The sequence below is a fragment of the Gymnodraco acuticeps genome, unplaced genomic scaffold (genome assembly GCF_902827175.1).
Source record: "Gymnodraco acuticeps unplaced genomic scaffold, fGymAcu1.1, whole genome shotgun sequence".
Taxonomy (NCBI): Eukaryota; Metazoa; Chordata; class Actinopteri; order Perciformes; family Bathydraconidae; genus Gymnodraco; species Gymnodraco acuticeps.
Genome location: NW_022990023.1, coordinates 2035975 through 2061587, shown reverse-complemented (window position 1 = coordinate 2061587; position 25613 = coordinate 2035975). Strand labels below are relative to the sequence as shown.

The 25613-nt window shown below is 39.8% G+C and overlaps 2 protein-coding genes across 7 annotated transcripts; one reads left to right on the top strand and one right to left on the bottom strand.

Moving 5' to 3' along the window:
* The first annotated feature begins 222 nt into the window (after positions 1-222).
* Positions 223-13170, top strand: slc4a1b (solute carrier family 4 member 1b (Diego blood group)). Of its 2 annotated transcripts, XM_034214609.1 has the most exons (18): positions 223-280; positions 1559-1599; positions 2808-2988; positions 3524-3659; positions 5845-5917; positions 6364-6406; positions 6522-6706; positions 7263-7473; positions 7571-7774; positions 8453-8601; positions 8717-8911; positions 9032-9280; positions 9387-9476; positions 9865-10031; positions 10137-10378; positions 11655-11824; positions 12179-12352; positions 12434-13170. In XM_034214609.1, exons 3-18 carry the CDS (start codon positions 2832-2834, stop codon positions 12512-12514), a joined length of 2526 nt encoding a protein of 841 aa, XP_034070500.1. In that variant the 5' UTR covers positions 223-280; positions 1559-1599; positions 2808-2831; the 3' UTR covers positions 12515-13170. The 2 variants fall into 2 exon arrangements, with proteins under 2 accessions (XP_034070500.1, XP_034070501.1); XM_034214610.1 differs by lacking the exons at positions 223-280; positions 1559-1599; positions 2808-2988; positions 3524-3659; positions 5845-5917 and adding an exon at positions 5973-6230.
* Positions 13171-17989: 4819 nt separating this feature from the next.
* LOC117545023 lies at positions 17990-23897 on the bottom strand. 5 transcript variants are annotated; one of them, XM_034214663.1, is made up of 16 exons: positions 23860-23896; positions 23470-23761; positions 23280-23380; positions 23051-23170; positions 22921-22968; positions 22672-22752; positions 22510-22593; positions 21796-21856; positions 21652-21702; positions 21522-21566; positions 21342-21406; positions 21145-21250; positions 19203-19241; positions 18746-18899; positions 18543-18653; positions 17990-18438 (listed from the first exon to the last, which is right to left on the bottom strand). In XM_034214663.1, coding segments are annotated over exons 5-16 (897 nt in total). In that variant the 5' UTR covers positions 22923-22968; positions 23051-23170; positions 23280-23380; positions 23470-23761; positions 23860-23896; the 3' UTR covers positions 17990-18340. The 5 variants fall into 5 exon arrangements, with proteins under 5 accessions (XP_034070554.1, XP_034070556.1, XP_034070553.1 ...); XM_034214665.1 differs by lacking the exon at positions 22510-22593 and having other exon boundaries at positions 23860-23897; XM_034214662.1 differs by lacking the exons at positions 22921-22968; positions 23051-23170; positions 23280-23380; positions 23470-23761; positions 23860-23896 and having other exon boundaries at positions 17990-18250; positions 18341-18438; positions 22672-22909.
* Between the last annotated feature and the right edge of the window lie 1716 nt (positions 23898-25613).

Here is a 25613-nt window from a genome sequence, read left to right as displayed (position 1 = left end):
CATCGCTCTGATGGATGTGTGGTTCAGAGATAATTAGAGTGTCCACGTCCGTGTGTGTGTGCGTGCCCGTGTGTGCGCGTGTCTGGGAGTGTGTGTGTGTGTGTGTGTGTGTCTGTGTGTGTGTGCGTGTGTGTGTGTGTGTGTGTGTGTGTGTGTGTGTGTGTGTGTCTGTGTGTGCACCCACACAAACAAATACAGGCGGCTTTAAAGAGGTGGTGTTTATAAAGTCGTGCATTTTTACCATCCTGCTGTCTTTTATGCTGCTGAGTGCCTGCATGAGGTAAGTGTCACCTCTTCTGCCAGAGCTATGAGTGGTATTTGTGAAGTAAAGCTGCAGCTTGAAAGCATAACAACTAGAGGGACACTTGTAAACGTAACTGTTGCTGTTATTGTCTTTTGGTTGCAAGACATTTTCAGTTTTATTTTTCTTAAAAAATGAACTGCAAAGTAATTATCTGAAGAAAGTTAGACGCTGAAGGCATTCATACTTAATAATGTAACACACATGAGGAGAACATTTGACATTCATTACCAAGTGCTTTGCAATACAACCAAGTCCCTCAATAATCTTAGTCATTACGTAAAACATAAGGCGTTCATCTTGAGAGTCAAAACATCTTCACAGCTGCAGTTTGATTTAAAGTACGTGTTGCTCAACTTTGATGCCTTAAATTACTTGATTTGAATGAAGGCTTGTGCTTAATTGATTAGTTATGCAAAGGGGAATGTTGGGTTTGCATTAACATTATCTTGAAGTATGAATTATCTTCTCACATGCATATTGACAAATCAATTAAAACCAAATCAAATCAACATAAAGAGTATGTTTTGCAGTGGACACATGTTGAAATAAAAAGGACAAACAACTGAAATATGCATGTTTTAATTTGACATTAGTTTTACATTTTGAAACAACCATTAAATGTGTTTTTTGGCTGTGATGCATATTTCCCCTGCAACATGAACCGAGTTATGATTGTACCGTCATCCTGATGCCATTTGAGAACATTTCACACAGCATTTACACCTACTCATGTAACAAAGTTCATTTTTATGAACTGTAAACTTAAGAATATGCCAATTTGTACACACACACACACACACACACACACACACACACACACACACAAACACACACACACACACAAACACACACAAACACAAACACACAAACACAAACACACAGAGCGTCTAGTCCGCCTAATCCAAATCTTCCACCCCTCTGCTCAGCTGTGTTTTGGAAATAATCGTCCTGTTGTGACAGTCAACTTCAGCGCTTTGGTCCAATCTGAGATAATATGGATACTGTGGATGATCTCTTGCATAACACTGAAACTCAACAACTCAAAGCAATATTTCTCACACAGATTATTGCAAATGTAGACATTCATTCGTTCGTTCACCCACTTTATTTTAGTATCTCCTAACACACCATTTTATTTAAACCCCAAAAATGAAGTGAATTTAAAGATTATAAGGGGAACTTAATCTAATTTTATATTATTCACTGTGTTATTGTAAGAGTGGGTTTTAACAAAGTTCATTGTGTCTTTTACAGCTGCCTGGAAAACCAACTCCAACCCCAGTGCATAGTGTCAGGTAAGGGACACATACACGCACGCACGCACGCACGCACGCACGCACGCACGCACGCACGCACGCACGCACGCACACACACACACACACACACACACACACACACACTGTAACAAGGCACACGACATGTATTGACAGTCCAAACATGACACTAATCTGCTCCAAATCCCCCACTGATGCTGAACAGAGGATTATAAAAGGGAATTATGTTATCTTTTTGTGACACTTAACACCTAAAATATCATCCGTGTTTCTGTAATGTAGTGAAGCATGCATGCACATGGTGTTATCTGATCCTGGTCTGCAGAGAGTGCTTCTCTCTTTGGGTATGCAGGATGATATTTCTAGTGCTCTTTTCACCCACACATAACCTTTAGTTGGAGCCAATATCCTCATGAAAATAAAGGTTTGTCTGGAAAAGTTAACAGAAAGGTGCATTTTCTTTCTCTAGTGCTATGCTAAGTGCAAGTTACTCCTGATAAGAATGAAACCAAATGAAATGAAAATGCAAATACTTACTTCATGCTTTAATAATATCTACTTAAGTCTTTTAATATAATTCACTTTGTTTCATCGTTACTTGTATATTGAGTTTACATAAACCTATCCTTTATTGTTATTCTATTAAGCACTGGTATTACTCCTTTATTTTTACTACTTTATCGTATTTTATTTTCATTCTCACATTCGTTATTGTCATTTTTTATAAATCAAAAGTCCTTCAGGGATAATAAAGTTCTACCTTATCTTATCCTAAATAGTAGCCTAACATCATATCCTGCATTAGAGGGACAACAAGACAAAGACTAAAACTACAAACATACTGCAGCTTTGGTAAGATAAGAGGTACAATTGCAGCAACCAAATATCCTTTTACGGCTCATATTGGAATGTGGTTGTTGCTTGAAGATGGCCTTGAAGTAATGTCAACCTAACCTAAAATCTATTAACATCTGATAATAAAGCTTTTTGTACTCAAATGTCTATTTTCAGCATACATAGAGGCTGACCTTACAGTGAAACACACAGACAAGCAGGAAGGGGTCAGTGAAACCACATGTGGAAAAGCTGTAATTGTGGGAGGTGCACGTTCATTTCATCCACCTGCACCGTGCAGATTTTCCCTCTCCGTCTCATAGACACAAGCATGGTTTGTGTCCCACGTTCAGGTCCTCATCAGCGGGTGTTTGTGTTTCTCTCCGTGCCTTCAGCAGTGGGTGGAGCTGAAGGAGCCAATGAAGGACCAGAAGCAGCAGACCTACTGGCAGGAGACGGGCCGATGGGCAGGGTGCGAGGAGAGCTTCGACCCTCAGGCCGGGGGGTGGGCGACCTCCAGCATCTCCTACCTCACCTTCAAGAGCCTCATCCAGCTCAGACGCACCATGAACACAGGTCAGAGCAAAATCAATGCAAACATATAGAGTTTCTACATAAACATAAACCAAGCTATTGTATTCTGTGGTGCAAAGTAAAGTACGTTTACTCAATGACTGTTATTCCATTTGAGTAACTCCAAGTTATGCTACTCTATACTCTGTGAAGGAATTTGACCAAATTTACATTTTTGGGGCGAATACTGCACTTTATTTATTTCACTGTCATAGTTACTAGCTACTTTTTACACATACAAACACATGATATGCTTATGATGTGATATAGTACCATGCTTTTAATACCCATCTTTTGACAAAGAGTCTAGATCGTCTAAACATTGATAAACTACTACATTTAATTGCTTTGACATGTATAGTGATATCATTAATCAGTATTAATGGGGCACTCTAATGTTTCACCGTTGAAGAGCCAAAGTTAACCCCTTCAAATCCTACAGACTCTTCCTTGTTTAAACCTGTTATTCTTAAACCACAACACTGCCCTCGTCTCATGATCACTTCTGATCATTTTCCAACATGTTCCTATTTCCAAGGTGTGACCATTTTCGACTGTGAAGAGCAGACATTTGCCAGCATCGCGGAGAAGATGGTCAACGAGATGGTTAACAAGAAGGAGATCAAACCTGAATCCAAGGAGGGAGTGCTGAAGTTTCTGCTTCAAAACCACAGGTATTCTTTCAATTACCTAACTGTGACTCAAACACAAATGACCCACATGAATGATGCTGTTCTCAAAGCTGCATGTGAGGTCCAGTATCTTGCTCAGAGAAAGTTAACACAACACGGAGCTCCTGTGGAAATCAAACCTGTAATTATGTCTCTGACCACCAAACCACAGTGCCTGTCTGCTTAAGTCTCTTTTAAAGGTCACCGATGTGAACTGAAGTTACCTCGCACCTTTAAAGGTCACTCTAAAAGTGTGTCGATATTGATATGGGTATTGATTGAATACCCATAATATTTAGGAAAGAAAATACTCATATCATGTTTGTAATACACATAAGATGATTTGATTCATATAGTCCAGCGCCTCTTGAATAATTTCCAACTTCAGTTATCAAATCAAATCAAGTTTTATTTATATAGCACCTTTTTAAAACGATTTTTGGTCGAGCCAAAGTGCTGTACATATAATAATTACCTTACAGTAAGGACACTATACAGCAAATACAACAGCACAGTTTATGCAGAATATCAGTATGAGAAAACGACACCCTCTGTCCTTTAGACCCTCACATCGTACAAGGAAAAACTTCCAGAGAAAACCCACAGTTTAAAGGGAAAAATGGGAGAAACCTCAGGGAGAGCAACAGAGGAGGGATCCCTCTCCCAGGATGGACAGACGTGCAATAGATGCCGTGGTGTAAGAGATAATACATTTTACAGCGTAGGTAGACCGAATGTTTGGAAATGCATGTGTCTGTAATAAGAAGATGAATCTACGAGGATGTCAACAATCCTGTGGGAGCCATCAGGGAAGCAGCATGACGAGACCCAGGCAGGACCGCAGAGACAGGCCGAGCCACGACCCGAAGTCCACGACTTAATCCAGAACTCAGGATAGAGGATCCAGGGCACAGGACCACAGCAAGAGGATCAGCCTCGACTCCGGATCCCGGCGTAGATATAGACACAAAAGAAAAAGAAAATTTGGGGGAGGCTGGGTTAATCGGAACATGCAAATACACAGACACAGATAGGCACCCGCAGGCAGCAAGGTCCCCGCTGGGGCCAGTTGGAATTGGTGAGAGGTAAGGAGGTACGCTGTGGCTACGGCATAACACTTCCCGGCTGGAAATAGGCCCCTCTGCAAACCTGTTTCCCTCCAATAAAACCTTTTGAGGTCATGGAGGGAAAAGGTTTTGGATAAAGAGAAAATAGAAAGAGTAGTAATAACCTTAGTTTTAGATATAAGATCCAAGTTTTTAGGATTTAAGTGAAAGAGCAAGAACCAAAATGTAGGTGAAGAGGCACAGTGTATGCGTCAAAGCACTCATTAGGTTATTTTATCACTATAAGCTTTATCAAAAGGAAGGTCTTAAGCGTACTCTTAAAACGGATAGGCTGTCAGCCGCCTGAACACAAACTGGAAGCTGATTCCACAAAAGTGGAGCTTGATAAGAAAAGGCTAGAAGGCCAGAGAGACGAAGTGAGTTTTAAGTGTTGATTTAAAAAACCCTAATGTCTGGGCCAGTTATGGTTAGAGACTCTCTGTCCACCTCCCTTCACTTGTATTTTGAGTGAAATAAATATGCCGACATTCTTTTAAAATAAATATTAGTTTTTTTAGTTCTTTAGTCTAGAATAATCATTTAGAGAAAATCTGATATTGTGACAACCTTGTCTAAATATTTGATCTACGCTGTTAGATATGGGATCCTTTGTTCAGAATATAACAGGAATTCATTAAAAAATCATTTTATAAATAATGATTTCGTTTTAATTCCTAAACTCAGTTAGATGTTAATATATTTACACAAAAATATATCAGAATCAACCTTTAAATGGATAGTTTGACCTCCTGGAAAATATGATAAGCTTTCTTGATGAGTTAGATGACAACACTTGATCTCATGGCTGTACATAAATACAGAACGGTATACAGTAAATATGAAGCAGCAGCCAGCAGCTAGTAAGATTAGCTTTGCATAAATAATGAAACTGGGGATTACAGCTATCTCTTTGATCAAATCTGCCCACTAAACCTTATCAAGTATGCTGTTGAATGGCTGCTTACCATCCTGAATGTATGCGCAGAGCAGACTACTTTCTTCTGCTAAAGAAAACCATTTGATTGTCTTTCATCAGTCTGACACCTAAACAGCCAATGACACGTGTCGTTTCCTTCCTCCAGCCAATCAGATGACCCGGAGAAACAAGCCCTGACTGATGGGGTGGATCTACAGAAGTTTTCAGTCAAGGACAGGGTAAGATCTTCCCCTGATGAAATTATCTACATGAATGAAAGTCATTGATGATAACTTGAACTGATATCATCATCAACAATGGTGAGACGGTGGCAGTGAATTTAAAGGAGAAAGTGACTTCTGGCATCAGATCATTTAGAAAGTCCTTGAGAGAAGTCAGAGTTTAGAGGAGTCTGTTGCTTTTTTTGGGACATACAATATAATTGTTTTGTTCTGGTACACAAAACCTCAGTTTTTAGTTGTTGATTAAATTACATTTACATTTTTCAGTTTTAAGGGCCGAAACAAGTCTTGACATGTTTACTATTTAAAAGTAAGTATTTGAGCACAGCAGACATTTCTTAAATTGGGATTTCCTCTGAAAACTGCTGCTATCATTTTCAAACATCACAGATTATTAAGTCAAGCTTTACTAGAGAGAAATTCTATACTCTGTGTTCCTTCAGAGAGATGAGTCTGACAGCGTTGAGGCTTCCATGGTGCTAGTAGGTAAGCCAGTGTTTGCATTGTTCATGTTTCATTTAGGATATGCAGTTTGTATGTTTGTTTCAGTAGTGATTGCTTACAATAAAATTCTACTTTTATCTTTTTATTTTCTTAACAGGAGCTTTGGACATTCTGGAAAAGCCTACCGTGGTGTTTGTGCGTCTGAAGGAAGCCGCCGTGCTCAACCCGGCCCTGGAGGCCCCGGTGCCCGTACGCTTCGTCTTTGCTCTAGTTGGCCCCACTGAGACTGATATGGACTACCGCGAGACTGGCCGTACTATGGCAGCACTAATGGCTGACAAGGTGAGTTAGCTGATACCTTCTGTACTTTCTGACCTAAATTGTGTGAGCAGTAACTCATTTAAGGAATAATTTCCCCCTAAAATGCTCATTTGTATGACCCTCTTTAATTCCACATCAACAGTACTCACAATGATTTGCAGCATTCTTTCCCAAGCAAGTGTTTTAAATAGTAAAATGCAGTGAAAGTGCTTGTGTTTGGGAAGTCGTGGGCATGTTTGACTTATAAATGAGCCCTAAAATTAATTCTGTATGAGGTTTTGTCTACAATTAGTGTGACTGTTTTGCTGTTGTATGAGGTGAAGTATTCCTTTAACAGAACAGAAAGACATCTTTAGCTACAAATGCAGAGTAGTAGTAGCTAGTAGTAGCTAGTAACATACACTTAAATCCTAATTTAGATTGTTCTAATAATGCCAGAAGAATATAAACTCCAAACAATACAAATTGTGCTGATTAAAGGAATGAAGGAATTGTACTACCACTCTGCACCAAAGGTATTGATTGTATGAAATTGGGGCAGTCTTAACATCTCCTCAACTATCTCCTCCACATCCAGGTTTTCAACCAGGCAGCGTTTCAGGCGAAAAGCCCCCGTGCACTGACAGACGCCGTATCCGACTTCATGGACTGCAGCATCGTCATCCCGCCCACAGAGATCCAGAACGAAGCGATGCTCAGCTCCATTATCAGCTTTCAGAAGAAGCTACTTCAGGACAGGTTCCAATGCTCTGATCCAAACAACGACCTGGAGTCCAAACCTCGCAAGGGTGAGTCTTCAACACAAACCCATAACTCCAGTATCAGTCGCAAAAATCTGGATATACAACACATGTACACAAAATCAACATTGTTTTTTCCCTACAGTTTCTTTTTGTGCTGGTACCCCACCTGAAGACCCACTGTCCCGTACTGGTCGCCCATTTGGAGGGATGATACGAGACATGAAGAGGCGCTACCATTACTACAAGAGTGACATCACAGATGCATTTAACGCCCAGGTCCTTGCTGCAGTCATCTTCATTTACTTTGCTGCGTTGTCTCCTGCCATTACCTTCGGAGGACTGCTGGGTATGTGTGGATAGTAATTGCATTTGTATGAGACCTCGTGTTTCTATTGCATGGTTCAAGATGTATATGATATATTTTGTTTCTTTCATAAGATACGCCTTTCAAGTAATTGTGTGTGGTTCATAGAAATCCAATGTTTTATATCTCATGGTAAAAAAGACACACACATACAGATAATCTGGACAAATTTACTAATTCCATTTCACCAATTTATAATGCTCGTGTCATCTAAACATGGCAACATTTTGGTCTGGGTTCCTTGAACAGAGCATTGTGTGTCATAAGGAAAACAAATATGCCACAGCCAAGTAACATTGCCCTCATCTTAGACTTCTTAAATGATGTCATATTCTCCATTTGACCTGCTTTTATTCATTGTTATATTGTCAAAAAAGGTGTAAATGGGACCTGAGGGTGTTAACAACCATGTGACCCTTTAAACTAATCACCTGCCATCGCCTTTATCCAAAATACATGACTTCCATTCTCCTTCATGCTCTGATCAAGGCCAGTGGGCCAAAACATTAGCATGTTTGTTTGACAAGGCCAGAAAATATAAAATATATATATACTGAGTATTTTTCCCTGAAGAACTGTGTGTGTGCTACCTGTTTATCCTTGTGTGTATTTAACATTTAAAGCTATATTAATACTATGTTGTCATCTTTGCGACTACAGCTGATAAGGTGGACAACATGATGGGCGTTTCAGAGCTCCTCATCTCCACCAGCATTCAGGGGATCATCTTCTGCTTCGTTGCTGCTCAGCCCGTCCTGGTCATCGGGTTCTCTGGTCCTCTGCTAGTGTTTGAGGAGGCCTTCTTTGTTGTAAGCTATACCACTGAATCCTGTGATGATCCCACTGAACATACATTTTCGAATACCACTTCCCGTGATTGATGTTTGTTTAAGTTCAACTGGTTCCCATTGCCCCTTCTTTCAGTTCTGCAAGTCTCAGGACATTGAGTACATTGTGGGGAGAGTGTGGGTTGGCGTGTGGTTGGTCATCATCGTGGTGGTCATTGTGGCCTTTGAGGGCAGCTTCCTGGTGTGTTTCATCTCCCGCTTCACCCAGGAAATCTTCTCCATCCTCATATCCCTCATCTTCATCTATGAAACATTTTCCAAGCTAGGAAGGGTAAACCATTTTCATCCATGTCACACATTTCATCTGTCCGAATGGAATTTAATACATTTCCTTTCTGTCATTATACATTTGTTTTAGATTATAATCTGCTCTCTCTTGACCTCTCTTCAGACCTTTAAGGCTCATCCGCTCACTCTGAATTACGATCATGTGAATACAACTGTAGAAAATCCCTGGCACCCAAAGGTGGAGGAGATGGCCATGTATGACAACGCTACCGGGAACACGACTGTTGTTGTCAACATTATTAAGCCGTCTTACCCCAACACAGCCCTACTCTCCATGTGCCTCATGTTAGGCTGCTTCTTCATCGCTTACTTCCTACGCCAGTTCAAGAATGGCACTTTTCTGCCTGGAAAGGTACGTCTTGTCCACAGGCTAGTATTTTACTAATTAATTTACAGTTGAATGAACAAGTCGTATATTTTATTGGCTATTCAATTAAATTGTTTAACTCTTCAAACAGGTCAGACGTTTGCTTGGTGACTTTGGTGTGCCCATTGCCATTTTCCTCATGGTTCTCCTGGACTACAACATTGATGATACCTACACTAAGGTTGGTCCATCAGTCTAAGTTTCCAAAGCCAGTTGATGTACTGAAAACCTGCGTCATTCAGCTTAAATGTAGTATATTATAGCTTCACACTAACCACTAAAACATTAGTTAGGTACACAAATAAATTGATTTTGCTGCTGTAATCATTCTTCCTGTCCATAGTTGCGCGTCAAAAGATACAATCATAATGTTATGTCAATTTAAGTGTTGTAAAAAATCCATCGTTCTCTCTCTAAGCAAAAATGTATCTAGGCTAATATAGTATAACCCATGTATTGATTAAGGTGAACAGGTTTTACTGCACATTTATATTTGCAAAACATAGACAAATTGTGAAAATATCCTTTAAAACATGGAAGATTTATTCAGAAACTGTTTTTCTTAACAGAAACTAGTGGTTCCCAAAGGTCTCATGGTGTCCAACCCGTCCAAAAGAGGCTGGCTTATCAACCCCTTCGGAGAGCACCAGGCCTTCCCCGTGTGGTTGATGTTTGCATGCTGCGTCCCGGCCTTACTCGTCTTCATTCTGATCTTCCTGGAGTCTCAGATCACAACGTGAGTCATCGCTTCTCCACAAAAATATCACTCACTGAATTATCAACCTGAGAAAACATATCATGTCCTGTTTTAAACTAAACTTCAAAATTCATCTGTTGACAGTCTGATTGTGAGTCAGCCTGAGAGGAAGATGGTGAAAGGCTCCGGGTTCCACTTTGACTTGCTGGTTATAGTCGGCATGGGAGGACTCGCTGCAATTTTTGGTGTGCCGTGGCTCAGCGCTGCCACGGTTCGCTCTGTCACCCACGCCAACGCCCTCACGGTCATGAGCAAAGGGACAAAACCTGTTATTGAGAGAGTGAATGAGCAGAGGGTCAGCGGCATTCTGGTGGCGCTGCTTATTGGTAGGTGTCCAATCATCCATGTCTTTTTTTACAACTCTCCTAAAATCCAACCCCTGTCATTAAAAGAACAGTTACACAATGATCTAATTAACTTAATGCAAAGAGGAGGTTGCATTATGAACCGCAAAGCTCTGGATGCCTTTTTGAAATTCAGATTTCAAATAACCTGCATGTATACAGTATGTAACAGTATGTACTTGGCGTAAAATGTCAATCTTTTAAGACTCGAAAGCAGGCTTGGAATTTCGTCATTTTAGGGGCAAGGCCATTTGGCCTTCCCGTTCACATTTTTTTCAAGGGCACAAAGGCCACATGACAGGGCACAAAGGCCGTTTGGTTAAATTACGCTGGTCAATCAACATGACTGAAAAGTGTAGCACTAACGTCAACACCAGTCGTTTTACAAATGGCTGAATAGCAATAGTGTTTCTTTAATGTATACGTTAAGTTCAGCCATAAACCACATAAGTCAGTCATGTATTATATCAAAACCGCTTAGCAAGAAAAATACTAGATTCAAAGGTGACAGCTATCTGCTAGCTTGTAGAAGCAACACTAGATGTAGACCCCTTGAAGGGAAGACGTTAGCGCTATCCAAACTAGCTAGCTATCGCTAGTTTTCATGACAAAATGTAACGAGTCGACTTTAAATAGGCTAATACAATGGTAATTACCTATCAATAGTACTTTCTATAAACACGTAAATGTTAAGTCCTTTCAAATACTACCACATACTTCAGTTAAATCATATCAAAACAGCTTGGTCCGCTTGCTTACCTGTGCTTGTCTTGCTCCCGCGGCTGAGGAGGAGGCTGTCGGGCCCCTACAGGCATTTCTGACGGAACAATCACAGCAGAGCAATCGCTCTGATCCACAGGCACGGGACTATCCTACTGCGCGCACTAATATGACTTTACTAGCGTTGTTTACACTGGAACTTTTGACAGGGGCACCAAGGCCACTTTGGCCGTGAATTGCATTTTTTTTCACAGGGCATCACGGCCAAAGTGCGGGGCAACGACGGCCATGGCCGTCGTGGCCGTCGTGAAATTCCCACCCTGCTCGAAAGGCATCGTACCAACCACAACCTTTCATTTATTATCTTATACTTCTTCCTTATTTTGTTTCATTCCATTAGGTAGTTGTTTTTTTGTTGGTTACTTGTTTATCTTATTCAATGTTAATACTTTACTTAGTTAATACTGTTAACAAAATGACGTTTTAATTGTAATCATCAAAAAACACAGTGAAATATCCTTTATCTATTTTTGTCTAGGTCTGTCCATTCTGATGGAGCCGATCCTAAAGATGATTCCCATGTCGGCCTTGTTCGGGATCTTTCTCTACATGGGAGTCACATCACTCAATGGCATCCAGCTGTGGGACCGTATGCTGCTTCTACTCATCCCCAAGAAATATCACCCTGACGAACCCTACGCCACCAGAGTAATACTTTCTAAAATATTAGCCTAGATTTAGATTTATGTTCAACATTTACATTTAGTATTTAGAGTTAATATCCCATTTTAATATATTTTACATTTAAACATATGACTAACAACTAACACGTATTTTTAAACCAGTTTATGTCCCAAATATTAGGAACATTAGCCATATTTTCACAAGAGGACATCAACTAAATTATTACTTTTTGCACCGCGTTGAATGGTGTTCAGATTAGCAGAACTCATGTAGTCATATCAACTCACTATAAGAGCCGCTGAATTATACCAGAAGACAAAAAGTATTTGTGGGTGCAGACTCTTCTAACTGATTAATATTTTTACATTTTGGCTACAGGTGAGCACAGGACGAATGCACTTCTTTACGGCCATCCAGATCATGTGCCTTGCACTTTTGTGGATTGTTAAATCCAGTCCAGTATCCCTCGCACTTCCCTTCATGCTCATCCTCACCATCCCTCTGCGCATGTTTATGACTGGCCGCCTCTTCACTGAACTGGAGATGAAATGTGTAAGTGGAAAACTCCAGTCATTTGAATATATTTATGCAGATATACACAGAATCAAGCACTAACGTTTCTGTTGTTTTTAGTTGGATGCTGAAGACGCCAAAGTGACCTTTGAGGAGGAGCCGGGGCGGGATGTATACTGTGAATCTCAGATGCCATTGTAGATGTCTTCCATGACAGCTATAGCATGCCAGCAATCATTTTATTTTAACAAAAATATATATTTATTTTTTATGTGGCTCACATATTTCATCTACTTATGAGCTCAAACAAGTTTTTTCTAATGAAAAATGCAGATATAGAATCTATCTTTATGAACATTGATATCTTGTATAAAAACATTTCTTTGTAAAAAATTCCTGAAGAGTCGCTCAGGTACTTTATTTGCATTATGTTGTTTTGTTTCTATAAGCTTGTGCTTTGCATACTACTGAAGCTGAAATCATATTAAAGGGACCCAAACATTTACATATTGGACACGAAGTGAAAAATATTGTAGTATTAAAAGCCAATATGTTCTTCAAGCAGTTGCACATTGAATGTAATGTTGTAACATGTGCCACTTAAGTTATTGTTATACTCACTTTCTTCATACTTGTAAAATCAGAATTTTAAGTAAGTAATATATGATTTATGAAGTAACATTGCAAGCAAAATGTAGATACTTTAGCCAGAAGGATCAAGCTGGTAACACTACACTGTGTCGCAGTATAGGGAGAGATAAGATGGTGAATTTGTGTTTGTTAAGTTTATATTGTGTGTTATGTTGCTGTCTTATTGTCATCTCTCTATAAATAATAAAGACTACCTCCCAAAAGACCTATCGACTTAGTTTCATTTGGTGTGGCTTCTTTCTTGATCTACTCCACATGTGTCAAACTCAAGGCCCGGGGGCCAAATCAGGCCCGTGGTGGATTTAATTTCGGCCTGCAGGATAATTTCTAATTACTATTAGATCTGGCCCGCCGGTATATTACACGCACACCTTCAGTAAATCCTGAGGGTTTCCTCAGCTCAGAGCCTGAGCCCAAACATTGATGAACTTGCACCCAAGATGAGATGCCAAGTATCTGGCTTGAACTAGCATCACAGAGCAGCAAACTGAGTTTACATGGATGTGTATGGGCTCAGAACAGTCTCATAATACACACATGCACACAGAAGGAATCACACTTGTATTTCATGATCCGCAAAAGGATTCACACTTGTATTTCCGGATCCACACTTGTGTTTTTCAATGCACACACAAATGTGTTCCATTTCATATACATGTAAATAAAATCCAATTACAGAAAAAGGTTTTACATAGGCTATGTATTTTTGATCCTCACATATTTGTTTTCCGTTTAAAACCGCTGCACCTGCAAACACAAACCTCTTTCTGTGCACGGATCGCTGTGTGGGTTTTTTGAGACTCCCTTGACGGTCAGCCGATTCGTACTTGTAATTTTTTCTATCTATAGCCAATCAGATGTCTCCTTCATTCTAAGCCAATCACATGAGCGCGCCCCCACGAGGGTATGATTTTTAGCGTTCATGACGTAGCGCTTCATGTACGCATTTTGCGCAGTCCGGTCAGCTCGCTAAACAGAGGGCGGAGCATCAGGTGATTATGCAGAGCTGCGTGTCTCCGTCAGACTCAGCAGCTGATCAGGGGCCTCATTTATAAAGGGATATACGTTCAAAATATGGCGTACGCCAGTTTCTACGCAATGTTTGCGATTTATAAAATACTAACTTGACGGGAAAATGTGCGGTCCTCCACGCAAACTCTAACCCATGCGTACGCACTAAGCACAACAACGGGAGAGACGAGAAACTGCGACACCGTTGGCAGAAGGAAGAATGGAGAGAAATATGTGGAAATAATACCATAAATAAAATGTTACCTCTCATTTATCATATATGAAGAATTCATTTTCAAACATTGATTAAAGCCAATCTTAAAATAATTAAACAAACGCCTGTTTGCGACTCCTCAGTGCACACAAAAACATTACTTGGAGAAATAAATAAATACGGATATGTTATTTAAAACCACCTCGAATATGTTGTGTTAATGTTATGAAATGTTTTCTCATAAATGATGCGGTAAACAGAAGGACAGAATTACGTCTAAACTGACGCCGTTTTGCATTTCTATAGGTTGTAGATACGAGCATGGTTTTATATACTATCATGTTTAATCGTGTTTTATGCTTTATATATACAGTCTATGGTTTTATGCCGTTTGCTAAGACTTGATAAGTCGCTCGTAAAACACAGGAGGTATGGAAACTAAGAACACCATATGTGGTAAATTGTACAGCTGATATAACACAACACATTAGTTGTATTTCCTTTAACTGGTGGATATAGGGCAGTGGTTCCCAAACTTTTTGTGCCCAAGGCACACCAAAGGACAAGTAAAAATCTCAAGGCACACCTATTGTGCAAAATAGCCCTTATAACACGTGTTATCACTCATATCATGTAAAATATCTGTAAATGTGCATAATTATTTACTAATGCCAAATAAAATGTGATAAAGACAACTATATTACTCATGAAATATTTATTAACGAAATATTTCAGAAATTAATTTGAAACTTTATCAAATTAGGCTTCATCAAAGCAGCAACACACTCATTTAAACCAGACAGGTCACAACATAAAAAATGAGGCAAAGGAAACTCAGCAGACATTCAGCACAGAGAACTGTCAATGCAAGGAAGCTGCATTGTCCATGGTCCTGAACTACACATTATAAATGTAACATTTCAGCAATCAGCATTGAAACATGTGCTATTGTAAATATTTTGCAGACTTACAAATTAGTGAGATACATGTGCCTGTCGGGGCGCGCAGATTTTTTTTATCCTTGGTGGCACTGAGAAGAGGGCCACTCGCAAGTCCTGTTCAACAGAGAGCCGTGACCTCCTGTTGTTCTTCATGTAAATCAGAGTAGAGAACGCCAACTCCAGAGATGGGGTCGTTACTAAAAAAATGTAATATATTACATATTACTTTAAAAAAAAAGTAATATATTACACTACTTCGTTACTATCTACATAAAGTAACTCGTTACTTTACTCGCCGAGCACATACGAACTGCGCATGCGTGAGTGGCAATAACTTTCCTTACCAGCAGGCGGCGGTAGTGTGTATTTGTCATTCAAAACAGGCAACAACCGGAAGTCAGAGAAGAAGAACAGATTACGTGATATAAACAAACAACAAATAGCTGTGCGGTAGCTTCACCTTAGCATGTGTTCTTTGCAGGTGTTTGTTGAGGTTTGACCACGTGGTGTTTCCAGCAGTGGATAACAGCTTCTGGCCTGGACACAGTTTGCACCTCACCGTCACATTCCTGTCTATTCTTCCGACGAACTCAAAATAATGGGCATACCTCCACCCCTCGAAAGTTATCGATGACTCAGCCATGTTTATGCAGCACTGCACGTGGAGATGTGGACGCGCAAATCGCGCAGATTACGTACATATAAACCTACAAAGTACTGATATAGTAAATTAAAAATAATTATTTTTGTGCAGTTGTATATTGCAATAATAACGTATGGTTGTCACAAAATCCCACGGCACACCGTTTGGGAACCACTGGTATAGGGTTGCTGCGGGGAGGGGGGGTTGAGACCATAGACTGTATATATAAATGGACGTAGGGTCCGTGACGTCACCCATAGGATTCTGCAGAGTTGCCGTGAAGCCCTTAGTAGGCGGAGTCGGCCACTAACGGCTCGACGGTGTCATCAGAGTCTAACTCCCGCCTTCTCCAAATAAGGGCAAAGAGGCGGGACAGGGCGGGACCTGCTGCCAACGAGCGTGACGTTCGAGTCCTAGCTCAGGCTAAGAAGCTAAGCTAACATGCTCTCAGTATCAATCGAATGTAAAACATGATTGATGAAAGTAGTAAATCGGTCAGATTTGACCCGAAGACAACAGGAGGGTTAATGCCATATTTACTTAGTAACGCATGAACAACTTTTACAAATATTTCTATATAGTCTGTGTTGGTAAATGTCATCTAGGTTGCACATTTCCTGCTGAAATACATGCATACCAAGTCACTGCGTGGCACTTTGGTTTTGATAAAACCGTGTAGTTCCACTATATAAACGTTACATTCATAATCAAACGAGACAATCTGCAAGATAATTAGCTATTTGGTATTATTCTTAATGCTTGTCATTCACACGTTAATAAAATAAAATAAGTACCGATACATAGCAGAATAATTGTGGCGGTGTTCAGCTTAATAAGCCTTGCTCAACATCATTTATTTAGCTAATACTACAGCGGGCTGCAGGCGAACCAAGTCCGCGTTACGATGCAGTCCTTGATCTCCAGTTATAACGCCGGACTCCGCCGCTGGCCGAAGCTAACGGAGCCCCAGGGTGCTAGCTACGGCCGCCGGTGTCAGTACCAGATATGTTCGGCCTACCAGATATGTTCGGGTGTATTTCCGTCGCATCCGTCATCCGTCATATCCGTCATATACTCACCTCCCTCTGCTCCCAGCGCTATGCTGCCACACACCGGCCGTCTGCGGAACTGCAGCCGGAGGAACTCGGTACAGCTTGTTATGTGTGTGTACTTAATTATTTACAATTAAAAAATATATATATTCTGCGTTACTTTAGCCAACACTTTTATAATATATAAGCCTGATCATGTCGTTGAAAGCAAGTACAGATGTTCTCCCTTTTCCACAGTTCTGTGTGAACTTCATCTAAGGCAGATGCTTTGCTTCTGCACCAGTTTAGCAGAAGTCTGTTTTGTAAGACTGGTTTTGTTGCAGTCTGTTCATGCTATGTGTTTCTTGCGTAAGACTATATACACACGGAACACATGTATTACAGGGCTGTACCCAGTGTGCTTCATAAAACATTTTTGAAGCTTATTTTTTTAAATTAAGCCGTTTCCATGTTATAACAGCATCTCGTTAAATCAATATCGGAAACAATAATTGTCTTTTTGTGGTTATTTAAATGTAATTTATGGTGCTGTTAGAGTGCTTATAGACTGACCCGTTAATACAGATGCCCCCCCCCCCTTTGTGTGCGGTGAGCTGGAGAGAAGGCAGTCTATTTATTTTGGTGAAAAAAAACCCCCTAACATATATGGATTGAATCAGAATATTGTGTTGGATCAAAACATATTGTACATTTTGAGAATTCTTACATCTATTACAATACATTTTGAGCTTTGGACAATGTTTGGATCAAACGAGCCAGAAACAACCTTAAGCAGCCACCACTGGAATATTATTGCAGTAATATTATAATACTAGTAGCCTTATATTAGTGTAGCCTAATATTGATCGACAAATATTTAGAAATAAATCTGGTTCTGCCTGCCTGCCTCATCGCACTATGCCCTGCTGCATTACCATGTATAGTATTTACATTCATAATGATCCTTTTTTGTTGCAGAGCTTTAGAGGCTTTAAGAGACGAACTGTCAATGATGCCAACTTGGCGACCTACAAACTAGATATAGCAATCTTGGAGCTATTGCGGCTAGCTACTTTCATTGGAAAGAGTCTCTAATTTTTTGTATGTATATATTTAATATATCCATCCCAAGCTTACCTACCCAACTGAATGAATTCACACATTCAAGTAAATAGAAAGACAGCACAGCATTCAAGTGTTTATTGAGAATTTGAACTTCAACGTTAATGGAAAAAGCTCCAAACTTTTCTCTACAGCCCTTAGTATCAATAAATCCTTCTAGTTCCTTTTACATGTGGATAGGAAAACAGCACAGATTGTTCAGAATATATGAGGAAGCCATCAGGGAAGCAGCATGACCCAAGGCAGGACTGCAGAGACAGGTTCAGCCACGACCCGAAGTCCACGACCCGAAGTCCATGACGGGCAGCGTCCGGGAAAACCAAACTTGAAGGTAAGATATCAAAGGATGATCTTCATTAATTGCAGTGACAATTTAGTCTATTCTGACATTTGTTTGTGTGAGTTAATCTTTACCTATGATATCTGGTTGCAGAAGGGACTGCAATAGCCTGGATGTTGGTCATCAGAGTAGATGCCCTGCAATTCTCCTCTTTTACCTTTCCCAACATATCCTATGAATAGAAAAAGAAAATATTGTAATTGAATCACACTAGGACCACAACACACTAAATATGTAATGACACATAAACATTATTATCCAGAATAAGAAGTCTACCTGGTTTGCAGTTTTTGTAAGGCTCCAAGCATCCACGGCAGGTGTCAATGGTGTACATGACGTTGAAATCCTGCTTGTATGAAGCAGAGAACAAACTCCATGTAGCAACACCTGTGTAAAACAAGCATTTCAATAGAGCCATTAAAAATATGCATAGACACCACAGCTGTCGTATAGTGCTGCACCTTTACTGAATCACTTACTCTCAAGCCAGCGAAAGTGGGCCCCTCTTCTGAAAGACACAGTGGACATTGTGTCTCTGAAGGTGGTACACACTAGAGTGAGTGATGAGTACGCTTTGTCACCTTCCTGGAGAACCACTTCCATCAGAAGGTCCGAGAGAAGACAGTTTGGCAGCTGTGAAGTATTGGTCAGACTAGATCAAACATATTTAACAACACATTGACTAGACTGTTGCCAGCACAATCGAAATACCAAGATTCTTTGGGCTTCAGGTAGCAAAAATACACATTTTTAATATTAATGTTGAATATATCACACACATTTTTCTTATGTTTTGTTATTCTTCTCCTTGAGGTAAAAAACAGCTATCAATAAAGTTAAAAAAAAGCAGTGAGACATAATAGTTGGAAATTCTGCCGTGATCATAGGTCGTTTTTTAAACAAAAAACAGTTACTGCTTCACTGAAAAGATATTACCTCCAATATGAAGCACATGTCGGACTTTTGAAACTGGACCTTTGAAGGAAAATATAAGGTGTGGGTCATGTGATTGTTTAATTACATGTGTATACAATTATCAATATTGATATCAATCAATCAATCAATGTTTATTTATATAGCCCAATATCACAAATGTTACATTTGTCTCAGTGGACTTTACAGTTTGTACAAAATATCAGTATGACAATACGACACCCTTTGTAGGCGAGAAGAAGAATTTTAAATTCTATCCTGTGTTCTATAGGGAGCCAGTGTAAGGCAGCCAGAACAGGAGTAATGTGGTCCCTTTTCCTAACTCTGGTTAGTACACGAGCTGCAGCATTTTGAATCAGCTGAAGCGACTTGACTGACTTCTTGGTACACCCTGATAATAAAGAGTTACAATAATCCAGCCTTGAAGTAACAAATGCATGGACTAGTTTCTCTGCATCGTTTTGAGGCAAGATATGCCTGATTTTTGCAATGTTACGTAGATGGAAGTAGGCGGTCCTTGAAATTGATTTTATGTGGGCGTTAAAGGATAAATCCTGATCAAATATAACACCAAGATTCCTTACAGTCTCACTGGAGGCCAAATTAATGCCATCCATAGTTAGTATATCCTTAGATAATTTGTTTCGTAGATTCTTCGGGCCAAGTACAATAACTTCAGTTTTGGTCGTGTTTAACATCAAAAAGTTTAAGGTCATCCACGTTTTTAAGTCCTTAAGGCAGTCTTGAATTTTATTTAGATGATTAATTTCATCAGGCTTGATTGATAAATATAGTTGAGTATCATCCGCATTACAATGAAAGTTTACAGAATGATTCCTTATAATATTGCCTAACGGAAGCATATATAATGTGAACAAAATAGGTCCGAGCACTGAGCCCTGTGGCACTCCATGGCTAACTTTGGTTTGCGTGGAAGATTCATCATTGACACGTACAAACTGAGAGCGTTCAGATAGATAGGACCTAAACCAGTCTAAAGCAGTTCCCTGTATGCCAACTAAGTGCTCTAGTCTTTGCAATAAGATATCATGGTCGATAGTATCAAATGCAGCACTGAGATCGAGCAAAACAAGAATAGAGACACGTCCCTTGTCAGAGGCTATTAGAATGTCATTTGTGACTTTAACCAGAGCTGTCTCTGTGCTATGATGTGTTCTAAAGCCAGACTGAAAAGCTTCAAATAAATCATTGTTTTTTAAGTAATCACACAGCTGTTTTGCGACCGCTTTCTCAAGAATTTTTGAGAGGAACGGAAGATTAGAAATAGGTCTATAGTTGGCTAAAACCTCTGGATCGAGGTTGTGCTTTTTAAGAAGCGGTTTTATCACTGCTACTTTGAATGATTGTGGAACATAGCCTGATAATAAAGACATATTCATAATATTTAATAAATAAGTGCTAATTAATGGAAAAACTTCCTTCAACAGCTTAGTTGGAATTGGGTCTAACATGCACGTTGATGGTTTAGAAGAGAGAATCATTGAATTTAATTGTTCAAGGTTTATGGCTGAAAAGCATTCTAGTTTACTATCTAGTGTAATATTAGAACTTACGTTTCCGGGAGCTGATGATAACACTATACTGGTCAAAGGCAAGAGGTCATTAATTTTGTTTCTAAGAGTAACAATTTTATCGTTAAAAAAGCACATAAAATCATTACTACTGAGTGCTATGGGAATCGAAGGCTCAATCGAGCTGTGGCTTTCTGTCAGCCTGGCTACAGTGCTGAAAAGAAATCTTGCATTATTCTTATTCTCATCTATTAATGAAGAGTAGTAGGCTGCTCTCGCTTTACGCAGTGCTTTCTTATATTCATTGAGAGTAATATGCCAAATTAAACGAGATTAGTTTAGATATGTATGCATGTGTTAAATAATCTGGAATGTTACATTTCTTTATCACAAACAGGAGTGTGCCTATTGACCTCATGTTCTGTCTTTTGCTTCTTTGAGACCCTGTACACTGGCTCCAGTGCCCCTTTGAGCAGCTCTTCGGCCTCATTGGTCCAGTAAGAAAACCTCTGTCCGTGGCTATAAAAATCACATAATATCAGGATGAAAATGTAAATCAGTGTCAAAGAAACTGTTGTCTATAAAGTAACATTTAAAATGTATGATTTACCCTTCAATCTGGTACCGTTCCATGAGCATAATGCACCACCATTTCCGGATCTGTGCTATGTCCCGCTAAAAGAAAATGTAACAATAATAAAGTTGAAAATGAATGGAACCTCATCATTTGTCTACTCAATGTTAGCCCCCTCTTCCCCCTGAAATACTAACTCAGAGGATAAATACTGACCTCGGTAAACCAAAGTGGAGCATCTGTGCTGAAGTTGAGTGCATACTGTGAAAGGATAAAGATCTGTTAAGTTATGAGTTTCAAAAACTAACAAAACCCCTTAAAAAAAAGTGTCAAGGGAGGAATTTACCATCAGTATGAAGACACCACAGTCATTGCCCGTGGTTTGGTGAGGCAAACCCTGTAAGAATTTGGAATTTAACAGTGATGTTCATGGTCAAATGTAAAATAAAGACATGTGAAAGCAGGTGTATGAGATGGTGGAGAAATGTACCTTGACGTCTCTGCCGAACTTTACTGTCCACTGACCTGGAGCAATGCGGTGCGCTAGGTCACTGTCAAAAGAAATGATAAGACATGGGAATTGATTTGGTGAAGGAACGCTATACTCAATATAATTCATGTTTTTGGATTTCCTTACATTGAACTATTGCATGCCTTAAAAGAGGAAAGTTATGAAAGCCACTGAACGGGGCTAAAATAAAACAAACAAAAATACGTTTACCAGCCTCTGAACAAAGCTGAACTTGAAAACAACCTTTGAACAAGGCTTATAACAAAATGAACATTATAATTCATAGCATCCTGTTGCAGACTCTTTTTCTTTTGGTTCCACTAAGGACACTCCAGACTTTGTGGAAATGGAGATATATTATAAATGAATTTGATCAGATTCAGACCCCTGGTCTACAAGATGGTTACTGCAGTATTAGAATACTATAAACTATTTAGAACTCCCATACAAGCCACAGAACGGTGGGGGTAATCATGTTACAAAAACCTAAATATGTCCTTGTAGGAATTGTCCCCAAAGCCATCTGGCTTAAGAGGGTCGAGCAAATATAACTCTCTCTTTGCTGGCTTGATCACCTGTCAACCATTGACAAAATAGCTGAAATTAGACATAATCAAACACCAGAAGAAAACCACACAGCACAACTTATGTTCATTTTGTACATGCTGGTGAGATCATTTGGAACAGACTCACGCAAAGCAAATAGTGATCTGCCTTTCCTTGCTGCCGACTCCAGGCAGGGATGAAAACCATGTCCTTGGTGGCCAATTGGTCAGCCTAGTATTTTAAACAAGGGATTTTAAGTTGCTGTATATCAATTTCAAGAAACATAGGTCTCAAGCAACAGGAACTTACTGGAAAACTGGCCAACACGTCAGCTGTTTTGGACTTCCAGGTAGGAACCACATACATATCCACGATGTATATATCTTTGCCCTATATTGATAGTTTTTCAAAAAAAATGAAATCTTCATAGAAGTATGTTCAACAACAAGAGACAACCACACTTCACGAGATTGGAGTTTCACCACTAAACAGCTATTTAGAAAATATGTGTTATTCAAAAGAAAAAAGCAGGCCAATGATGTCTGTTGAAAACCGTACATGTCTTTGGGTGGCTTCTTGTACCATCTTCAGGCACGTGTTTCCAATCTGAAACAGTAACAACAGTAAGTTACCTGTGCCATTTATTTGAGACAAGATGAAGTTGGGAGGAAAGCTCAAGTATACCTACATTTGACTCCATGCACTGAGGAAGACCCAGGCTCCAAAAGTCCTCTCTGGTCAGGCACACATCACCCTCCTTCACAATGACCTCTGCTCCAGGCCTATTGTGGTCTAGCACATAGCTGAGCTGCAAATAACAGATTGCAAAACATACTTCAAGCCAATAGAAAACATAGAAAAATTAAAATCAAAACAATGCACCTCCATCACTGTGCATGAAGTAAACATATATCTACCAGCTTGTCTTGAATCGGATGTAGATCCTTTGCGTATTTCGCACCAGAGAGGGCATACTGGTGGTCAGCAACAGACCCCTCCGAATCCAACTTCGGTTCAGCTGTTATTAGATAGACAAAAAATAGTATTATTGAAGTACCACACATGAAGTATACCTAAAATGTGTCCTTGTATTGATAATCAAAATACCTCTCAACATAGGCCTGATAAAGGGCTTCAGCTGAGACACATTCACACTCTGTCTCAGCTGAGCTCCTGTTGAGCTCAACAGGGTTGCCACACCCTTGTTGGTGATTGAGGAAACCACATAAGGGCCAAACCAGTTGCACTCCAGTTTTCCACCTTTTCGGCCCTCCTTCCTCTTATTCGCTCTTAGGACCTCATCTCCAACGTTAATCAGGAAAGATTTCACATTCTTTCCCTTGCGTTTTTCAAAAGAGATTTTCTGTCTCTGTTGTGCTATTTGGATGTTCTGGTAAATCTGAGAAAGATATGTAACAGTTATCATTTACAGTCCTTAACATACGCTTGCATTTTTTAGGAGTTATTATGTTTTAAATATTGCCATTTTATTCTCACCTTCGAGTGCAAATCTGCAATGGTTGCAGCCTTTGCCTCAAGCTGCTGTTCTGCCTCATCAGCAGGCACCAAAACAGAGGTATCATCCCTGTCATTGACTGTAGCATTTATAACACCCGGGACGCGAGGGTGCCTCCCAAACTGGGCAAAATAGGGCGTGCACTTGGTTGACCTCTGAAAGCATAAAAATTCCTTTTAGTATCTCTGTTGAGTATTGTTTCCATCTGCATTTGTTACAACATTGTACCTGCTTTGAGGTGTTAATGCTCGCCACAATGCCCCTCAGATGTAAATCCCAGTCATTCTGGTCCTCTCCACAGTACTTTGCAAGTGCTTTTTTTATGTTTTGGTTTGTACGCTCATCTTGGCCATTGCACTGGGGATGGTACGCTGAAGTGATGCAGTGTTTTACACCCAGTGCATCAAAAACACCACGGTTGACCTGCAGATGGTTTAGTGTACACCAATTACCAAATTACATTGTTACACATAACACATACACTGTATTAGATAGATTATTGTACCTCATTGACAAATTCCCGTCCTTGGTCGGTAATGATCTTCTCGACAAGACCGAAATCGAGAAGAATATTTACAATCTTTTTTGAGACCTCAACAGCTGTTTTGTGGTAGAGCGTTTTTGCTACCACCCACTTCGTGAACAGATCAGTCGCTGTTAGAATGTATCTGCAATATAAAATGCAGAATGTTGTAAATACATACAGAATCACTGTAAATGATTTCCTTTCTTTTTAAACCAGATTCTTCACGTTTAGAACCTTTAAAGGAGGTTACACATGCTTCAGCCCATCATGATAGTACCTTTTGCCCTTAGCAGTGGAGGGAAGTGGGCCAATGAGATCCACACCAAGGACAGTCCATGCCTCGGGAACATGAATGGGATGCAGTACGGGTGCAACCGTTTTAATGACCTCGTGTTGCTGGCAGCGGGGACACTCATCAACCTTAGCAAATATCATACATTTTCAATCAGCAAAACAAAAAACTTTAGGTATAAAAATGATAGAACAGAGAAAACTTTCAGAGGAGACAGAATTAAACTGTTAAAGTTCTGAAATATGTTTTCTCTGCTCTGATGGAGCTCAAACTGTCTCACTCTGTTTCAATGTACACATACAACACATTTCTGTAGATCAATAATCAGTCAGTCAGTCAAAAACTCCCACCCATTTCTTCACGTCCTCCCGCATAGTGGACCAGTGGTACGTTGCCAAAACCTTCTCGGTGGTGCGCCTTCTCCCTGCATGACCTCCGGAACCCAGGTTATCATGGCACTCCTTCAGGACATTGATAATTTGGTCCTTGGTGCACACAACCATCCTCTCATTGTCCTTGTATGTGTAGTACAAATCTCCAGCTGGCACAACAGGAACAAAAAAACAATCATTTGGGACATGTGTAGAGATGACATTATGACTAAAAGCTGTTCAAGAAATCCAGTGGCAAATGTGGTTTAGACGTAACAACTACAGTAATGTAAAGTGTGTATAAAAAGAAAAAGGAGAAACAAGCTGTGGAGTCCTTGCGATTTACTGAAAAATGTTGGAATTGCAATATGATAAACCATTAGAGGTATGATCACTTTTGCACCAAAAAACACCATTAGATAAATAGATAGATAGATATATACTTTATTGATCCCTATAAGTAAAGGGATGTGATGATGTCACATGTACAGGGGGTTTATACCTCATAATAAAAACGTATGTTCGTGACTTAACCATGGTCTTATT